We start from the raw sequence: 22,022 nt of genomic DNA, 5'->3' as shown, positions 1-22,022 counted from the left end.
ATTGTGCTGTGTGGATGACAAAAGCTGTTAAGGTTTAAACTGTGAATCTTATGATGCTATATGTGCATGTAGCAAGCAGGGGAAGCTGTAGTAGGTCTAATACAATTACAACTTTTTCTTTTTAAAATAAATTCAATTGTATTTTAAAAGGTTTCTTAAACCAAAAGGATAATATAATATTTAAACTTTCTCAAATAGGAATGTCTGTCTCCTTTCATGTCACTGACAGAAACATTAATTTTAGAAAAGGGGACTCATAACTGATAATTACATACATAAATACATAAAAACAAAAATAAAAATAACAACATAATTATTGATATAATTATAATGGTATAGTTTATTTGTATTATAGATAATTATTCTGAGGCTATGGCATTAATTTACTAATTGCTGAACAACACTTTAAAACTATCAAATGTGAGAAATTCCTATTCACTGTTTTGTTAATCTCTGGTGATGTTCTGTCTGCTTCTCAGCCAAAAAAAAGAATGAAAAAAATGTTTAGCACTTTTTCAATTTCAGCAGTTAAATAATGTATTACAGTGATTCCCATTTGAAATGTGAGGAGGGCATGTCCGGGACTCCAAGTCAGTGATGTGTATCTCTCCCTCTGAAGCACACTGAGGGTTCCAGTTGGAGTTCCATGTGAGGGCTTCTCCTTCCTAAATGCCGCGGGCAGTCTTTGTTCATTCAGCTGTATAATGACAGCGGTGATTGCAAGACTACCAGAGAGCTATAGCAGAGGAGAAAAGAACACAAAAATTCAATAATTGAGAGGATGCTAATGGCTTACCTTTCCCACAGGGTTGTTGGTGCTGGGTTTTGTTTGAGTCCACTAGCAGGATGATGACAGTGAGCTCCTTGTTGGATATAAAGGTTATTTTTGAGAGTGAGTCATTAGTTAATTCATGATTTTGAGTAGTTGTTAGGTGGTTAGCTGGTAGTGACACTAGTTGGTGTCGGTTAGATGGCAAGTATTGTTAGAGATTGGTGTGTTGGCTCTGGGTTAGCTGATAGGTTAGTTTTTGTTTGTTGTTGCCATTTATATGAATGAAAATTGCTCACCCATGTGCATTAGCCAAAAAAAACAACCTTTTTCTTTCTCGTTTGCCTCTACATTGTGTGGTCCACTGCACATGAGTGTTTCTCTCCATGGTCTTGCCTCATGCCCTCTTTACATTGGGATGCCGTCATGTGCGTAACAATAACATGCCACAACCTGACACACACACAAATACAGATATAGGATATACTGTATATATAATTAATATACATCAATTTTAATATAATTAATATTTATCAATCTTAATGTTATGTTAATGTTCATATTATTGTTATTTCGTACTGTCCAAATATTTGGAGAAATTATATTTTGATGCTTTAGCAACATCGTTTTCAAAACTTTCATGCCAATAAAACCCACTGAATTGAATTTAATTAAATTGAAATTGTCGGCTCTGGGAAAGTTTTTTAAGGTCTTGATGGTTAAAAAATTCACAATACAAAGAATAATAACTGACCTTGTTTGCCCTGAAACGTATTATCAACAGTTTTGCAGTTTTAAATTTGTTTTATAATGACGGTCTATGAAGAAAATGCTTTTTTGGACGCTGGGGCAGCTGGGGTAGTTTGCTGTTTGCTACCAGTGTAAAATGGCAGTAAGGCTGACTGGTTGCACTGTATATAGCTCTTTTAATACATCCACGATAGCTACACCATATGTTACGTCAGAGCTAATATGTTCTTCCTCTGAAACTAGACTTAAAGGCTACAGCTGCTACGAAGATACCACATGAAGACAGCAAGACCTGTGATTAGCTTGGGTAGCTTGTATTTTTAATTCTAATATATTTTGATCTAGCAGGAGCAATTGCAAACCTTCTACTTGATGCAGTTGCACCTTGCTTGCTTCATCAGTTGTGCTGGGTGTGGTCGGAGGTGAAACAGATGGTAAACTTTCAGAGAGGGCAGCAAAACATTGCTTTTCAGCCTGGTGATATTACTCTTTAAGGCACACAGTCTGATAACGTCTGTCAATGGGTGGAACTGATGCTGATCTATAAATCACTTCCTATGTCAGTGGCATCAATGGACAGTGATGAAGAAGTATAAGTCTACCTTTTGAGTGTATTTATGGTTCCACATGGATTGTCTATTGAGTGTGGGTCTGTGTTGGTGGGTTAATGGGTCAGTTAGTTGTTTTATGAAAGATAGTTTTATGACTGCATGTTTGTCATGGGTTTGCTGTTGGTTAGCAGCAGAGATTAATGAGATATAGACAGAGACTGAGAGGGGAGACAAATCTAAGGGTGAAATAAATAGAGGTGCTCAGCTAGATCAGGAGAAAAGCTGTGGGTTGGGGGTTGGGGGTTGGCGTGGGTTTCCATTTAGGGACAGAAAACTGCTGAGGAGCACCTGTCGTTACAATCTGTCCACCTTCACAGTGTAGCTCTGTAAGTGGCTGCTTTGAAGCAGTGGTTGTGGTATTCTGTTGAAATGTTGGATTTGTCGATCTTTATCTGTGTTTCTCTCATAACAACTGTATTTTTCTCTCACATAAACACAACATCACACCCTTTCTGTCTCTCTGAAGCATATATACATGATCTTTTTTTCTTATATAGCACAACAGGGTTATGTGTATATGTCTCACTCTTTCTTAATAGGCAAGGAGATGACACTCTAACAAGGGACTGCTACTCTTGTGTGCCATTTTCAAGGACAGGACTGAACATATTTGACCAGGTCATCCATCTATCTATCCATCAATTTTCTATACCAGTATGTTACTGTGTCTTCAGCATTGTCTTTGAAAAAGGTAGATGGATGAAGTTTATCTGGCGCAATGAGCGTAAACATAATATTGATGGGAGTGGCCCTTGGGTCTCCTGGTTAATAGGTTCTGACACCTTGGCATAGGCTTGATAGATCAGGGGCCAAATAGACGAAGGCTGCAGGCATGGAAAGCCTTATTACAGCCTGACAGAGGAGAGTAGCGGCTTAGATCCATCACCCTCTGGGGAACTGTTTGCATGTGTGTGTTTGTAGATTTAGAGAGGGTGGTGTGTGTGTGGGGAGGCATCACTGGCAAATAGAAATCTACTGAGTGCCAAGCTTCACACAAGGTGAGGCTGTTTTGCCTTCTGGACTACCGTGAATATGCAATGTGGGTGTTTGTATGTCTGTCACTAAGAGGCTTCAAAGTCGAACCTTCAGGGAACATAGCTCATGGGTATTTCAGTGTTATCTGTATATAGTGTAGATGAATCTGGATTGGTGTTGCAGCTCACAATGTCATAAAATGTGGAATAATTTGATAGCATTTCTGATTAGGCATCTACAGTAAGTGACATCTTTCTTACACCGATGAAAAACAATTTTATACCTGTAGTTTGGTTAAATTGGTCTGGGATAAATTATCTATTGTTTCCTTTTAGTTCTTGTTCACAGTGACTTATGATAAACAAACCAAAAGGTGTAAACATGTAGTTATATGGACAGACAAGTAACTCCTTTATTGGGCAGCTTTGGTGTAATCATTCATTATCAGCCCCGCATGGACCTGAGTGAGAATATTAAATTCCAGTGACTCACAGCAAGTCATGAAGCACTTGTACTGTGCCTTTGGTCTTAATTTTTCTCTCATGAAGAAAAACCTGATGTCAAGCATTATATGAGACTATCATGAATAATGACAAACATGGCATCTTGTACCATTACAGTAATACATTTTAATGTGGAACTGGCAAAATACACGGTGTAGGACATAAGCACAAACCGCCTCTTTTTTCAAGGAATAGTTTGACATTTTGTGAAATAAGCTTATTTGTTTTGTTGCTAAGAGTTAAATAAGAGGATCGATACCGCTCTTGTGCCTGTTTGGTAAATATGCTATGGCAGCCAGTTAGCGTAGCTTAGCATAAAGCCTGGTAACAAACAGAACCCAGATTTAACAGGTTACCAGACTGAGTAACAAAAAAGCTCTTTTAATTTGCTCAGTCTAACCTGTGGGATCTAAATCTTCTGTTTGATGGCAAAATCTGATATTCTCCAAATAAAACATGGGAGGGGTCTGATGTAAAGATTTAATACTAGTTTAGCTTTTGAATTAATGCTAAAATGGCTTATTTCATAAAATCTTGTGGTTGGTCTGCTACCATGTAACTATTTCACATCATAAATGAACCATACCAGAGCCTGAATGGAACAAGTAGACTGTGACCCACCACCTTTTTGGATGGTCTTGGTGTGGTTCTTTGGTCTGCACCAGACTGATGGCTTTCACACCAGCCTAAATGAACCAACCAAATACACCCGGTAAACAGACCTGAGATTGTTTAAAAAGAACCAAACAAATTCTATTCTCTTAAGCAAAGTCTGTTCCTCAGGCTAACATAATTAATTGAGAGCTGAGGCCAAACAGTCAGTGCTTTTCAAAAAGTCATTTATGTTCTACATTCCTGTTCAAAATGACCAAACATACATTCCAATATTTCCTCATGTATGTAAAATAAACTCATAAAATCTAAGAACACATTCTGTGGAGGAAAATACTTTCTCTTGATTCCAGTGCTAACACTGCAGCCATGTATATACAGCAAGCTGCTATCAACATCAAGCCTTCGACATGCAGAATAATAATGTCCCTATCAATAAATAAAGAGAGCTCTGCTTAGTACACAGCATGAGTGGCAATGGTCTGAGTGGAGATCTAGAGCATTCCTGGGACAAAGCTGGTAGTTATGTTAGATAACAGGCACCCTAGCTATGTATGATACCATCTTGTGATTAAAAGGTAACATGTATTGTCTCTACAACAGCTTATTTTTTGTTATTATGTGTCCTGTGTAAGGTTTTTAAATGATGAAGCATACTTGCTGATTCTCCCTTCTCTAGTATTCAGTTCTGTTATTTCTTTAATTGTGGTAATTTTACATCACTGTCTCCTTGGGTTTTATTGTATGTAAAGCAAGTTTTAAGAAAAGTACTATACAAATAAAGTTTATTATTGTTTTTACTATCATTATCATTATTATTATTATTATTATTATTATTATTAGTAGTAGTAGTAGTAGTAGTAGTAGTAGTAGTAGAACATCAAGGATTCACAGAAGGCTATATTTGGCAAATTTGTCATCATCATCTATGTGTAATCAATTGTTCAACATTTTGGGAAATAGGCACATTCACTTTCTTACTGAGAATTAGATGAGAAGATTGATAGCACTCTTGTCAGTTAAATGTGAAGCTACAGCTAGCTAGCTTAGCACAAAGACTGGAGTGAAAACAGGGTCAAACAGCTAGCCTCTAGAACTAATTAACACATTATAATTTATTTGTTTGATTTGTACAAAAACAACAGTTTGTAGTTTTGCAGGGAGTTCTGTGTGAGACTATGTCTTGGTCAGGAGCAATGACTTTCTTGAATCTTGTTGTCACTGTGAGGTTATTAGGCAAACAGTAGGGACTCCAGTTTTATTTCATATATTTTCTTATTTTGGCTGCTGCTAAGAGAAGAGGTTGGTGCAGGTTTTGGTTTCAGCAGTAAATGATGACCAACCAAACAAGGTATAGTGATATGGTGCCAGCCAAGACAGATGGTGTTAAGCCTCATCCCTGATGTTCACTTGCAACACGCTCTCACTCCCAACTCATCACATACTGAAGCTTGGTCAGGGCCCCTTGGTGACTGGGTACCCCTTTAGCATCACTTTTCAATGTGCAGGGTAATCCAATAGACTTCTATAGAACTCTCACTATGTCTGAAATAAATGCCATGAGACCGATGACATCTATATAAGGTGACAAATTTCCATATTCAGAGGTAAGGGGTTGAGTGGATGGCTAGATAAATATGCTGGAGGAGACAGCTTCCCATTTCCAACCGTAGTTTTAAACTGCAAGTCAGGACATTGTTAAAAAATAATGTTTTATGGTGTGACAGTACTGTGGTTAAGGTCTGGTTAGATTTAGGCACAAAAACCACTTGGTTAGGATTAAGGAAAGATTGTGGTTTGGATTAAAAACTGCCCTGACCCTTGGTTGAAAACTGTCCCAACCCTCGGTTTTAAACTGTACCGACTCACAGTTTAACATTGTCCCGACTTGCAGTTAAAACAGAAACAGGAAGCGAACAGCTTCTCTTGCAGCAAAGTTTTTGCCATCTATTTATATACCCATCCACCCAACCCGCCACCTCTGATTATGGAAATTTGTCACCTTATATAGACATCATCGGTCTCATGGTGTCTATTTCAGACATAGTGAGAGTTCTATAGAAGGACTACCCTGCACGTTGAAAAGTGATGCTAAAGGGGTACCCAGTGCATTAAAAAGTGACGCCAAGGGGTCCTGACCAAGCTTCAGTATGTGACGAGGTGGGAGTGAGAACGAGCTGTCCCTTGGCTTTATGAGCTGGAGTTTGCAGAACACAGGGGTCACTGATGGAACTCATCCTGCTGATTAGTGGCGGGTCCAATTTTGTCCCCATCTGTCCTCGCCCATGGGTGTTTTCCACCCACCCAGAAAGCATGTCCTTCTCACTTCCCATGTCCCATGGTGTCTGGGGGAGATAGCATGAGTATCCACCTGCATTACACCCCTCTTACAAAAGTCCATGCTGACAGGTGAGAAGAAGTGGTTCCCCAGGCCAACAATGGGAGTTGGCAGTGACAAGAACAATAATACAGCTATGACTAAATTAGGAAAAAAACGGCCAAATATGAAAACTGGGAACTCTTTGTACAACTAAAGAGTCAGCCTGCCTGACCAAGTTGCTTGTTAAATGTAAATCCACATACAGGATAGATTTCCTATGAACATGGCACTTGCAAAGGCATTAGGGCAAACTTCAGTTAATATCTTCTGAGTCCTATGGCCTGTTGGATAATAAAGTTAAGCAGGAAATATGAAGCAATGATTGTACATGCTCAGAATATAAAGGAAGAAGAGAAGCACTCAGTATTGGCCAAGAAAAAGACTTCTTTTTGTGCTTACAGTGAAGCTTTCATTTGTTTCAACCATTCCCAATACCCCAAATTCTTGTTTTGTGAGTATAAGCAGAGCAGTCGCAAAATGTATCCTCACATATACTGCCATTTACTTTCATATTAGCATCTCATTATGCCAACAATTTGCTCAATAGTGGAAGCCACCACGTTATGCAGATATCCTGCTGAGTGCCACTGGGTACAGTAGGAACCGTTAATCAAGTAGGGAAACTCAAGGTGGTTACTACCAGTAAGTTGCCGATGGGGGTGTCCAAGAACTGTGGTTTTTCATCCTATGACAGGCAATATATGAATCAATGTATTTTCGGCTTACAGGGCTTTGGGAACCCATTTCCAATCTTTTAACTAATGATGTTTGTCGTGTCTCTCTTTTCTTATGCTCAGCTGCATCTTTAGGGGTGGGCAGCGTAGGCCAGTTCTGAGGGTGGATCTATGCCTTCAATGTCAGTTTTATGAGGATGATTTTACTGCCATATGTGGGTTTCATCTCTGCTGGATTGGCCAATGTAGTTATTGTAGTATAAAGATATTCCGGAGAAATACTCCATACAGAAATCTTCTACAACAAGTTTTGAGTCCCTCCAGGAATGTGCAAGTGATCAAAGAAAAGACTGGCAATCGGAAGAACCACTGGAGAGTAAGAGAGATTTGCTGTGGCTCAACTGACTCCTTGTTTCTCTCCCCCAGCCAATCACATTTGGTTACTTTATCTGGCTGTACCCGCCCCTTCAGCATGTCTGTGGAAGCATCTTTTAATGTTGTTTAACACTGACCCAGATAGCAGTGGACTGTTGCTGAATTATTTTACACGATAACAAAATTGAAAAAAGTAGAGGTGTGGTAGCAAAATCCAAAGAGTGGCACTTTTAAAGGTCACAAATTTCCACATTATATTCTACATTTGAGGTTATGTGTTGGACTCTTTTGACTTTGAGCACATGTCAGGCAACCAATGGAGACTAGAGGAAGTTACTGGTCATGGCCAAGAAATTTTTTGGCACATAACGCCTCGTAAAGTGGCAAAATATCATTTTTGAACGTAACATTACACATTAAATGTGTAATTTTGTGTTTCACATGTTTTTGAGTATTATATCTCTATTACTTGGAAATCTCAGTAATTTGCAGCTCCTCAGGAATTTCTTTTTAAATCCCTAAAAGTCTATGACTTATTTGGCCCATCTATGTTATTAAATCTTACTGAAAACAATAAAGTGCAGTGAAGAAGTATTCCCAGCAGTTTAACATGTCAAAATTAGATAAAAACTGTATCAAACCACTTCATCACAGAGCATCTAACTTCTGGGTTGCATACAGGCTTCTGAATGAATTAGATCCTCCTGAAGGAAAATCAATGTGCCTCCCTCTGCGGCAGTGTTCATGAGGGTGAAAACAGAGATGGAATCCCGGACCCTGTATAATTGGCCATCCATCCATGGAAACAGTGTCAATCCCCCTTCACCTCTCCTGCCATGTGGTGGCCTGTTCTACATTGACTCCTATAGCAACACTAGCCCATATGTAGTGTCAGGAAGTTTGAGTGTTATGTTGCCTCAATGTACCTGGGTCTGGACCTCTAAATATACTGATCCTTTTGAGTATTTTGAATTTTTGAATGCATCTCCCAGGTGACAAGAGTGCAGGACACACTAGGATATGCGGGTATTGAGTGTAAGTAAAGCAATTTGTTTCATTATCCTCCCGAAGTATTAGGCTGTATGCTACAACTGATAACTTAGGAAATCAAAAACTGTTTTACTCTACTCATAATTTTGTTGAAGTTACATGTGTATTATTTTTACAGTAAATACACAAAAATGTACAGACTTGTATGCCTATCCATGTTGTTTCATGACAGTAACATAAATAAGAAATGACCATTTTAATGGTATTTGCATTAAGTTCAACTTTGGTGAATGTGACAATGCGACAATGACTCCCACTCAACCACTCTCTGGCCTTGTTAAGTGCTACAATGCTGCAATACATAGGCCAGTTCCACAACTTACACCAACAGATCCTGAGTAACACCCGACAAATTCATTAAATTACAAAAATGACCGTTCCATACCTGTCAAGTTAACATGACCGAAATCTGTGAGGTCAGTGATTGAAATCTGTGAGCCACCCCCACACAAAAAGACAATACGTGCAAGCATAGGCACCTAGTTATGTTTTAAAAAGGGGGAGCAAACTTGCAAAGATACACCTACCACCTAACCTCTTGGATTAAGTCAAGAAACAGCCACCTGTACTAGTCTAGATTAGTTAGATTGAGGGTGCAATGAAAACCAAGAATTCATCAAGAGCAGTATATAGCAAGAAAGATCCAGAGCAACAGAGACACAGAGCATCCCCGTAACCATAGTAACTCACTCTCACTCCTGCCTGTGTGCATATGGCGCAAGAGGAGAGGGAGAGACGCTGCTGCTGCCAGAAGAGCCGCTGACTAAGATTACTTTAAACGACATACATGGGAACAAATTACAATATAATAGATGTGTATGTTTCTGTCTTTACCCCTGATGGTCTGAATAACTCACTGCTGCACGGTGCTGCTGTTGCGCTGTGCTGCTCTGTCTTCTCTGTCTGTGTGCTGTCGGTGTCCTCTTTTTGTGCTGCGACTTTATCAATCATGAATTTCTTTTTCACTGTGTGAGAAAATGGACATGTGGCGTGAGAGTGTGTGAAAAATGTCAAATGTGTTAGTCTCACGGTCAAGGCGTGAAAGATGGCAACCGGATCGTCAATGGTAATAATACATGTTCGCAATAAGCTATGTAAACCTATTGTAACAAGTGACAGTTAACTGACAAATGACAGTTAACTGACAGTAAGTGTGGTAGCTTGGAGAGCGCCCCCCAATCAAAAACTATTAATTAATAAAATTATATACAATCATGAAAAATAATGCCGGGGAGAGTAAATGGCCCAGTGCAGAGAAAATAGAAAGAAGTGTGGAGCTATTGTAGCTGACTAGTGCTAACATGTTCCTGGATGGCTAGCATGTTAGCAGTTGCAAGCTACCATATATAAGTGGCCCTGTGAGGAGTCACTACACCACCAAGCTTGTAGAAACACATTTTTCTTTACCTTATCCCTGATCTAAACATAATTGCTTCAGCTGCAACCCTAAAACCAAGTCTTAACCCTGCATCAGCCTTTTAAAGCAGAGAGTAATGACCAGAATGCCCTCACTTTCCAAAAACATCCTCACTCTCAAGGTCTAAACTCAAATTGGTCCACACAAAGATAGAAGTACAAAAGCACACACGCACACACACACACACACACACACACACACACACACGGGCACCCTATCATTCACCCTTATCCTGACACATGCACACACACACAGCTGCTGATCAGCAGCAGTATGAGCCTTTGCTCATGCATAGCTGAAAGGCAGTTTGCCCATGTGAATAGTATTGCAATCTACATAGGGTACATAAATCAGGGCAAGCCAGTGTGATGAAAGATTTAATCTTAGTGGTCTTCAGTGGACATGGAAGATCCATCTTCCCAGACGAAAGGTCCATTTCCCCTGACACCACTGACAATGCCAACTCCATTGGCAAAAGCAAGACATTTGGAGGCAGATGGTGTCTGTCTGAGAGTGGATTCTTCCATAAGAAACCAAATATGTCCCATTTTGAAATGTGTCCCTAAACTGATGCCTCAGATCTCTGGTTTACATTTCATTTAAGTTTTATTTCACAACTGAAATTGAAGATTTGATTTTGGAGAGACAGGAAGCATCAGTGACACATGTAAATGTCTCAGATCAAGCACATACAACAACTTATAAAAGAATAGAAACACAAATTCAAAATTCAGATCATTATTAGGAATCAATGAATGAAGGTGGACTGAAAATAGCAATGTACTGACTCTTACAGCTTAAGACTTCTTTGCACAGATGGCAACTCACTGTGGCACACCCCAAACAGCTGCTGCATAATTTGTCCTTCGTCAAATCAGCTGCAATGTTGTTTACCGATTTCCTATCACATAATTATTTTGCAGACATGAACCTTTCTTCATATATCATTTATAGTGCATCAACTCATGGTAGCATTTTGCTGAATTGGGATTCTGCTTTGACTAGTGCCATATTTGATGTTTTTGGTACCGTCTATATTGAATATTTCAAATTTCCTGTAACAAATGGCAACACTATTTTACACTAATATTTTATTGCTCTCTAATGCAAATTTATATCACATTGATTGTGAAATATATGTACAAATATGATATAATAAATATGCTATAATGTATAATCTTTGTATTTATTACACAGCAGAGGGATGTAACTTATTGGCAGTTGCTTGCATTTTCAAAGCTTTACATTTGTATCAGAAACATCAGTGGTGGTGTGATTGACGGCATATTTACTCAGCCGTGCTGTGTACATTTGGCTTTACTATACTTATAAACAAGGCCAAAAAAGGCAGAATTTGCACAGAATTGAATTAGTTTAGTCTTTAACATAAGGGAATAGAGTAGCAATGCTACACTACAGGCCCAAGACCACATACTTTCCTTTAAGTGAATCTACACCCCTTGCACACATACACAAGGTGGTCCCCTGGGTTGGATAAAATCGGAAGAAATAGTTCATCCAGTGAGCATATCCATATTGTGCATTTCTTATATCTGTTGGTGTGATCTATTTTCCCAAGTGCTTAAAGGCAGCATCTGATGATGGGCTCTCTCTGTACATCGTCATATATCCAACGATGTTATGAGACAGACCATTAGTTTATTGCTCAGCCAGCACTGGCAAGCAAGTGAGCGTGAACAATGCGAAAAATTGAAAGGGGAGAGAAAGAAACAACAAACTCTAAATTGAGAGAAAGGATAGGATTGTTTGTCTCTGACTGTTGTCTTTGATTTGTTTGTGTTGCTGGCTTGAATTAGTCATGGAAAATGGAAGTGAATGAGGATCTTTGGACTCAAAGACATCTGATTGATTGCGGCACATATAGTACTTAACCTGTCACACCACAGAGGAAAATCATAAATTATACAGATGTGATCAAAGTGCAAATCTCCAGTTTGCTTTTTTTTTTGAATGTCACTGTTACACTACCCAGCTGCTGTGTCTGCTAAGTTGCATCTGTGACATTTGCAGAAGAAATGCCATCTCAAAGCTGCTCGCACACCTTTGACGTGCATGAAGCAATGGAAAACAACAGAAAACAGCTTGCCATGGTCCGTTACCATGGAAATGTATTCGACCTCGTTCAAGAGAGAGAATGCTCTCAGTTCATTTTGAAGCGCCCCTCACTTTCACTCCGTCTGAAATCACACATGATTATATACTCACTCTCTATGTCGATAAAACACAACAGCTGTTTGTTTTATTCTCATGGGTGACTTAAAATGGTGGTATGCATGGAAGAGCAGCCCCTCCCCCCAGCATCAATGTGCAGCTACAGGGATGACATGCTGTACTGGAACATGAGAACCCAGCAACACTGTTGCTATGACAACCCAGCCAGAGGATAACTGTTTTACAGCATATAACACCACCCACTACCTTGGCTGCCTCAGAAATGTGTTTCGTCTTTGCTCTGTGTGGCAGTGGTGAGATGCTTTGGTAATCACTCAGGGTTTCTAATCACTCACTGTAGTGTTTAGTCTACTTCCAGTAAAATAGTTGCCTTTTTTCCCCCCACTAGAGCTATAGTCATATGAAACTAATGAACCATACTATTGTTAGTGGTGCATAATACAAGAGGAAATTAATTGAAAATGTCACATCTGCATTGGAAATGTCATTGGAGGTGTACCCCAACTCATAACACTATCTCTTCATCGTCTCTGTATCCTCTGTGTGTAACTTCAGACAGAATAAACAACCATGCATGTAGCTTATGATGTCAATATGTGATCAAGAACATTGTCATAGCCCCTGAAAGAAGGAATTTCAGCCTCATCAGTACAAAAGTGTCTACTCATTCTTCCTTGTAAACTGTAATTTGCACCCATTTTTTTTCAATGTCCTGGATTAAAAAATGTACATTATTCTACATCAGTGACTTCAGTTACATGCTCTTCTTGGGCACTAATAGAGTCAGCAGTGCAAGTCATTTTTAAATCTTATCTGGTAATGCTGTTGTGTTTTTCTTTTTGAATTTTATATCAGTTTGCAACCTATTCTTTGTCTCCTTCCTCTCCTTTTCCTTCTTCATCTCCTTCTATTAATCCTGGTAGTACTAATATTATTTGTATCAGCATTTCCAAAATAAGAGTTGCCAGTTTTGGTGTCATCCTTCTTCTTGTCACATCACTAGTGTGCATATTTTTCTTAACGAGATAACTGATTGGCTTGAACAAGAAGACACTTAAGGTTAATTTACTCTCAGGGGCAAATCAATTATCATCTTTCTACACCAGTGCAAATATTTTCTTAGTAAATTTGCTGCATGTAGCATTATGATTGTAAATTGTCTTTCAGGCTGACTACAAAAAAATGCATCAGCTGAACTAGTCCTACACCATGGCTCATGGTGGTTTAATCTTTGAAACAATATCTCATATGAATATCTTAATGGCTAATTTTCAGACATAATTAATCATTTAAAATCTCTAGTCTTCTTCTTATGAGATACAATTAATTCTATTTATCCTTAAGGTGAAATCTGATTGTAATTAATTTGGTAAAATTATTACATGTGAGCTATTTATTAAAAAAACAATGACTCCACAAAAGGACACACAAACGTTTGGCTTTAAATTTTGTAATCTTGCTCTCTGGGAGTAAACACCACATTGCTGTTGGCATTTGTGAGACAAAGGGCTGCAAATCCCTGTCTATGGCAATCTGAGTCATTGTGATGTAAATTAATCTGATCCTGTATTAGCATCGCTGTCTGCCGAGCTCAGGTGATAGTTTGTGCAAGCGGACTGGACATTGCTACAGTAGACAGTGTGACAGTATGACAGTGAGCCTGAATTGCTGTTTTAGATGCCAGAGATATTGTTGTCTTCTCAGCTGCAGACATTTTGAAGTTGAATAAATTCTCAGGCCTGTCATTTTCATATTATGTTGCAAGTTCCATTGGCTTCTTAGAGGCAAAGCACTTGATTTTAATTTAACATAAATTGTCACGTTTGTGGTGACATTTAGGTGAGGTGTCAATTTCATTAAAGTTAGCTGACGGATTGACCACTAAGCTGCTAGACAAACCACAAATGTCACTGAAAACGTAGTTGGATAAAGTAAAGAAAAGGGAAAGGGAATAAACGACACAAAATACATTGCTCATGTAAAAACTAAATTATATATATATATATGTATATATATTTATATATATGTGTATATATATATATATATACACACACATATATATATATATATATATAAAAAGGGTTTTAGTATATAATATTATTTAGTATTTATTTTTTACATGGATGATCAGTGGAATGGGACAATAACAACTTGAAGTATATGACAGTGAGTTTTGTGACCACTTCTAGTTACAAAATACATTACACTCTTGTGCCTTAAATCTGCACCATCATTGCTGTGTGAGCATTTCTGTACCATTGCTGCATTTCAATGAGGCCAAGGCAGTCGTTAGTTAATAAACCTGAAGATGAAACATTGCCCTGGCTGTGCTATTGATGTCTCCTATATGAGGTGGCAGATTCAGGCCATTCCCTGTGTACCTTCTGTCATCATTAGCTTCAGCCTGGGGAGGATCCTATCAGAATATCCATTGACAACCAGCAATATGAAACACTGGAGGAAAGGAGGGACACAGAGCTGGCACCTCACAGACTGATTGTTCACATGGGTAAAGATTAATTTTGGTTAACCACCCCTCCGTGCCATGATTGGCTGAACTAATGGCCCATAAGCACACTTGATTACACAAAGGTGCTTAGACCGATTGGTGGAATGATAGTATGGCTCCTGGGGAATGTAACTTCAACATGTCAGTTCCCCAAAGAAGAAAAGCATAATAGGGTCAGAGTGTGTTCAGTTTCTAAAGTGAGGCATCAGCAACAATAACATTTGTAATATTAGTAGAGGTAGTAACATTAGTACTTATACTATCAATCTAACTCGCACATAAGGTTAAAAATAAGCTTCAAAAGCAATAAATGGCAATAAACCTCAGGCTGCAACTACTCCCATAAAGGATGTAGCCACGAGACAGTCCTAACCTTTAAGAATGCATTGGTTTGGTCTTGAAGTAAAGGCTAAAACTACAAAAGGTGGGCTCCAAGCATAACTAATTAAGGTTATGTAAATCTCTTTAATTTGGTTGAAAGTCAAACAGCAACATTGTGCTTAAATAGGAGATAAACTTGTAAATTATATACTTCAAATATAGGGACAGCATTTAAAACAAAAATAAAATGGTGTGTTTATGTGTGTATTCCTTAAGCAGTGTTCAAATAGCATAAATAACTCTGTTTTATAGGCAAATTAAATTGTTGTTGTCTCTTTCTTTCAAACTGTGGGTATATAATTTTAGAGCTAAATCCTTCCATCATTAAAGAAACAAGGATTAATGGGGCATGCAATGAATACTTAATTGTTTGACACTGAGGAACACCTTCAAGCTGTAGTGTTACAGTAACTCTCACCTGCGTCCATCTTCCAAATTCCAAAGACTTCACCCACTTTTCTCATTTAATTTCATCTCATGAGATGGTTTATTATTAAAGCTAATCATGCTCTTAATTTTTAATTAAAAAGCTAATTGTTGTTTGTCATTTTTCTCTTTTGGAAATAACACTTAAGGACTTATCAAGTGATATTACTCTACAGACATATCTTAAGTAGCAAAACGTTATTTAATTTTTTATATATACTGTATCTGTTGTCATGCACATATGTGGTGAAATATGATGAATTCTTTTGCAAATTCTTTTGCATCCCATTGCCCTATTCAAATCATTCAAATTCATCATACAATGTATCTGTGAGACACAGTATAAATCAGGCTTTAGTGGACATGAATTTCAGGTTTTTACTCATGTTCCCTAACTTGTTAGCCTTTAGTGTCTATCTTCCTTGGTTGCCATCATCCCATGGACTTTCATTTTTCCTTGCCACAGCTCTTTCATGCAAAGATACAAAGGTAAACAGATTTTATCCCAAATCTTTGTAAGCAATGAATTAATTACAAGGAGTCATCCATCAGACAAAGCCCTCACTACATGTTTGGGCTTACCAGATGTGTCCAGTAGCCAAGCCATCTGATCCAACTCAGCACCAGATGGTGAGCAATCCCTCTTCTCTCTCCAAGTGCTTAGACCAGTATACCTACGTGAGTACAGTGGAGGTGAAGGGGTGTGACGAGCAGAGTTTGTGTGATTTTTGCCTTGAGTGAGGAATGGCTTTTTAAAAAGTCAGAGTGTTTGTGTTCTCTATCTTGAAGACACCGTCCTCTATCCCCTGAGTACAACACATCACATATTCTACAGTGAGATGTGTGTAGGTAAAAACATCAAAGTTTGAAAATCTGGGATGAACTCCGACAGTGACGGTGAAGCCCCATTCATTCTCCCAGAGGAAGGTCATTTTGGAATCATAGCACTACATATGCACATAGCTGCAAACAGTCTGAAAGAGTGAACATGTTTCCTCCTGTGTGTGCCAAGAGTTAAAGTGGAGTTGCATTTTGCCCTCTCTTTTCACATGAAAACGGTAACTGACCACCTTGCGTGCAGAAGCAAAGTGGTTATTTTGGCATATATGCATGAAATCTCGACAAACAGAAACACATGCCACAGTTGTTCTTGTCAGCCAGGTACATTCATTTTAAAATCAACCCTTGACTAATGAACTGTTAAGCCACTACAATTGAGTGAGTACTACCGAATTTGTCAATATTACATCCAATAAAACATTTTCTAGACCTGTAGTCCCTGGGCTACAGCCCACTCATTAAATGGAGCGAGTGTGGCAAAAACATGATTTTAAGGGATAATTTATATTTTTTGAAGTGGGGTTGTATGAGTACCTATCCATAGTCAGTGCATTACCTGCAATAGATGGGGGTTGGCACTCCCCAGTTTCGGAGAAGCAGACAGGAGTACCAGCACAGAAGCTAAGCAATGTCATGTTGTGGACGGGGCCAGCAGCAAAGCATATTTTAGCCACCTAAACAAAGGCCCATGTAAAAAATTAATATCAGTTTAAGTGTATGCTATGTTTAGAATATTTTCACTGTTCTATCTTGCCGTCAGACAGCCCTTTCCTATTCCTATGCATGCCGTGCACTGTATTATGGCCATATTACGCACTTTCTGACCTAAATAGCTGATCTATGGTGTAATAAACACCAAATAAACTGATATTGAATTTTTGGGCCTTTGTTTAGGTGGCTAAAATATGCTTTGCTGCTGGCCCTGTCCACAGCAGTACATTACTTAGCTTCTGTGCTGGTACTCCTGTCTGCTTCTCCAAAACTGGGATGCATGCCAACCCCCATGTACTGCAGGTAATACACTGACTATGGATAACACTACAACCCCATTTCAAAAATACAAACTATCCCTTTAATATGATGTCATTAACTTCCAGGTGTGATGGAAAATTAATACAAAGAACTGGAGGGTAGCATATGGCCTGAATAGGAGAAAAGAGGGATTATCTTTATGGAGCAGAAGGAAGTCAACCATCTTCATGGAGACGTGTGACATTCATTAACACTCAGCAGAAGGAGGGTAGATGACAGGCACCTTGAACTCAGCCATTTAAGCTCTCTGTGAGAGCTTTATGAGATTTATTCTTCTTCATGGATTGCAACACTCCATAAAGGCTCTTTGGTGACCAAATTGTTGTGTGTGTCCATGAGTTTTGACAGTTACACTTTTTTGACTGGTTTAAAATGTAATGAAAGTTGGGAAAACAAGATATATTTGGCATGTATAAATGTTTACATTGACTACACCTGAAATACAAAAACGAGGGTCGGAATATGATTTCATCTTTATATTACCAGAGGTAAAAAACAACATTAATATTTATTATTAAATAAATTAAAACTTGTCATGATATTCTGTAAACCTCTATTGTAACCAGGTCCTTTATCTCCATCATGTGAACAATTGCACAGTAAGCTGTTGTCATAGCAGACATTTAAGTAAGAAAAGCATAGGTGTCATTAATAACCTTACTGATAGCTTTGTTCTATTCAGGTGTCCCAGTAAGCAATGACAGTGTGACAGTGAGCCAGCATGCAAAAAAAAAAAAAAAAAAACCCTGAAACTGATACAGCTAAATGGAATCCAACCATCATTCATTTTATTATTTACAGGAGAGTTGGAGAGTTTGGCCCTGATAACAGCCAGGGAAAAGGGGGGAACATATAATGCTAATTATGCATAGTGTATCTGCTGTTTTCCGATTGGTTGGTTTGTAAACATGGGTCATAGCAACCAGCCGCTATGGGATTGTAGTCCTACATTTCTGATGTCAGAATTTTGACACAAGGTGTATTTGGTTTTTGCCAAAACTCTATAATCTAGCTGTGTATTTGACTCATACTGCAATCTAGCACCACCATTTATGACTGATGAGTTTCATCTCACAATTGTCAACTTGCACAGTGTGAAGGTGCCTTTACAATCAAGCACAATCTGTAACTGACTGACATCTAATCAAGGTAAATAAGTGACACCTGTGTGGTTGGACCACTGGTGTATAGGGCCTACAACTAAACCAATTAAAATCTGCTGAATAATGTATGGTTTTATCAGTTGTTATCAATACAAAGTAAATTAGTCAGTTCACGAATGTCATCAAATAATGAGTTTAAGAAATGTACTGTTCCACCTCAAAACACTCCAATTTAACTTTGTTTTTCAGATGAATTTTCCCTAATGGGTCACCTTTGCCATCAAAAATAGACAGTATGACACTGTTCTTGAACTGTACTGACATCTATTTGCATAATGATTGAAGGAATTGTTAATTCTCTGAGTTAGTTTGATATACTAATTAATTCAGTGAACTCATCTCCCTCTACTTTTATGACTGTGGCGCTCATTACTCCTGCTCGTCTGAAAGGAAGACAGAGCAAACCTTTTGTTGTATTTAAGTAAATTTCATGACACTTAAAAAAAGAATGACATCATTTGTTGTTGTGATCCTTTACTTTAGTACTAAATAAATAACACACACTGAAAGATAACAAGAGATCAGCCACTTTTATTTAGAAAGAGTCCCAAAAAATAAACAAGTTAGCACACATTCCATATACAAAATGTCAGTGAGAATAGCCTGAATACGCAATGAAATTGATAAGCAACTACGGTATATGTTTCTATTGTTGATTACAAAAACAACAGTGATAGTAATAGTACAGATTACCCCCCTTTTTGTTGTACCGGAGGGCTTTTTATAGGTCAGTTTCAAAGATTTAAAAAGAAAAAAAAGTGTCCTATGATTAGAAGTGTTGGTCTGTATAAGTTGTGTAAGTAACTTATGGTAAGACTGCATAACTGAAAAAAAAAAACCCAACAACTATATTTTCTGAATAAGTAATCAAATTTAGTATTTAATGGAAGCAGGGGATAGCTTTGGCGCTATAATGGGAAGGGGCAATACTTTTTCATTTAAACCTTTTATATAAAATATATGTATATATGTATATATTGTATATATGTTTAACATTGTATTTCCAATTTCAAACAGTTAACCTCACAACTTCAACATTAAAATGAAAACGCATGTTTGGCAGTAATGAAAGAAACGTATGTAGTATCTGCGGCAACAACATGCAACTGGTGCTACTTCATTGTCAGATCAATGCAAAATACATGGAGACTGGAAAACAAAGCAAAAAAGGCTATTGTATTAGCACTGTCATTGCCACCAACTGTACATCTAGTTACAAAAGTTACAGAATGTATCATTTACATTCATTGAGATGACAGTGATTGATTATATTAAGACTATATTCATATCTACTGGCACTAGAATTTGGCACTCTCACTTATTTGGCATTTTATACCACCACGTAAACCATGTGGATGTTGATGCCTCTTTTGATGTCACTTCAAAACGTGATGCAATAATACCATACCATACTATTTTTAGTTTTTTTGTTTTGCATTCATGGTGTGTAAACAGATTCATTTTTCCTTTTGAAAGTAGAACAACAACCCTGGTCCTCGGCAGAAAAAATACAAACAGCAAAAGCACTGAAGCAAACGAAGAGACAAAAGTATTAAAGCAAAATCGCTGCACCAACTCTAACAAGAAAAGCATAGAAGGATTGATTCCAAATGTCAAGCATTGACATATATTTCATATCAACACCAAATGTTAAAGAATAAAATATACAGGAAAGTTTAGAATAGGAATTAATTACATGATTTCAACATCTCACCCCATATGCAATGTATTTGGCTTTAAAAATATGGAACTAGAAGCTGTTTAGTATTTTTTCTTTCTTTATACTCACACATTAAGATGTTTATATCCAACCAGTATGTAAGCAAGTTTATTTAAAAGCTATTTTGTGAAAATACATAAAAATACTTTTTTTTCAATAAACTTTTTCTTAGATTTTCTTAGAAAAAAGGACAATTTCACATCTTAATGCAGATGATATCAAGTGTGCTTGAAAATCCTGTTTGGCGGTGGTGGCTACAGAAACAGTGTGTTTTTGACAACATCTTCCCCGGACGCACACACCCCCACGCTCTTTAAACATACACATACACACACACACACACGCACACATACACACATACACACAGTTGAGATGACTGAAACTCTGACTCCCAGAAGCAGCCGTTGCCGTCAATCAAGCCCCCGTTTCCATCTCAGTCCAGTCCAGACAGATAGATAGGAAAACATGGTGTCATCAGTTTAGAAAAAAAGAGCCTCCCTTTTATATTCCAGAATGTAATTCCACCCAGTGAGGGAGGCGTTTTATATGGTGAGAAATAGAGACAGGGAGCAACAATACAAGTCTTTGTGATAGACAAAATGAAGCCTCCATCTCCTACCTTTCCTTTTTCACCAGACAGAGACAGAAAAGGCGCCAGAACAGAAGGAGAGAGGGAGGGACAAAAAAAGAATCGCTCTATTGAAACCATTGTAAGGCACTCAGAAGTTTCTCATTGATCAAGACAGATCTGTCAGGCTGACGTTTAGTCCCATGTCAGGTCTCACGTAAGGGACAGCGTGGACAGCTTTAGGAAACTCTGGAGTCATCACCCGACCATTCTCCCCAGTACTCCCAGTGACGGAAAGTCTTGCTTTATTCCTCATGGCATCCCCAAAGGTCATCTAGAAAAACACACAAAGTCACACAGTACACACAGACGCAAGCAAACACACACACACACACATTACCACATTCACGCACACAAGGATCCATACAAGAACAAGGAGACAGCATGTTAGGTTAGGGTATCTCCAGATCTGTAAGCTTAAAAGTTTATAAATGTTCAAAACATGAGAATGTAGATGAGAACTAAATATGACGTCCATGGGTAACACAATGCAAGATGCAAATGATCATGTAAAGGCTTATGCATGGTCATTGCAAGCATTATTGTTGAAATGTGTTACTAGGACAGAGGTATAAACAAGCATGGCCATCAACAGTCATACATGAAAATGGATTCAAATTGCAAGGAAACTTAAATGGACAAACACAATTTTAAGCTTTAAAAAAGGGGGGATATCTCTCTCTCTCTCTCATTAAATCATAAATCACCATTACATATGATCCTTTGGCCAACCTCTTCATTCACTAACACTGAAGGATGGAACGGATGGAGCCAAAAAAGCGTGCATTTGGGGGGAATTTATGAAAACCTCGTTCCCTACCCCCTAAATTTTTACACTTTCGATCCCATATACGTTGTAACCTTCCTTATAAGTTGCAAAATTCTGTGAATTCTGCGAGGAAGTTGGGTTAATATTCTGTGCATTCTTTGCCACCTTCATTCGTTTCGCCTCGGCTCGGGACTTGTAACAGAACTCAATCAAGGCCACCAGCATGGCCAAACCGAGTCCTCCGA

General features: G+C 38.2%; 1 protein-coding gene across 3 annotated transcripts in view; it reads right to left on the bottom strand.

The window, feature by feature from the left end:
- Positions 1–19,175: 19,175 nt before the first annotated feature.
- Positions 19,176–22,022, bottom strand: part of gria2b (glutamate receptor, ionotropic, AMPA 2b) — a 56,188-nt gene continuing 53,341 nt past the window's right edge. For 2 of the 3 annotated variants that reach the window (XM_067599893.1, XM_067599895.1), the window contains exons 15-16: positions 21,943–22,022; positions 19,176–21,282 (exon numbers count right to left, since the gene is read on the bottom strand). The exon at positions 21,943–22,022 is cut by the window's right edge and continues 55 nt beyond it. In XM_067599893.1, the coding sequence (XP_067455994.1) occupies positions 21,118–21,282; positions 21,943–22,022 (245 nt within the window). In that variant the 3' untranslated portion in view covers positions 19,176–21,117. Of the gene's footprint in view, positions 21,283–21,828 lie in introns of all 3 variants that reach the window. The other variant, XM_067599894.1, reaches the window with a different exon arrangement.

Source organism: Thunnus thynnus, chromosome 9 (genome assembly GCF_963924715.1).
Source record: "Thunnus thynnus chromosome 9, fThuThy2.1, whole genome shotgun sequence".
NCBI lineage: Eukaryota > Metazoa > Chordata > Actinopteri > Scombriformes > Scombridae > Thunnus > Thunnus thynnus.
This window is presented reverse-complemented; position numbering and strand designations above follow the sequence as displayed.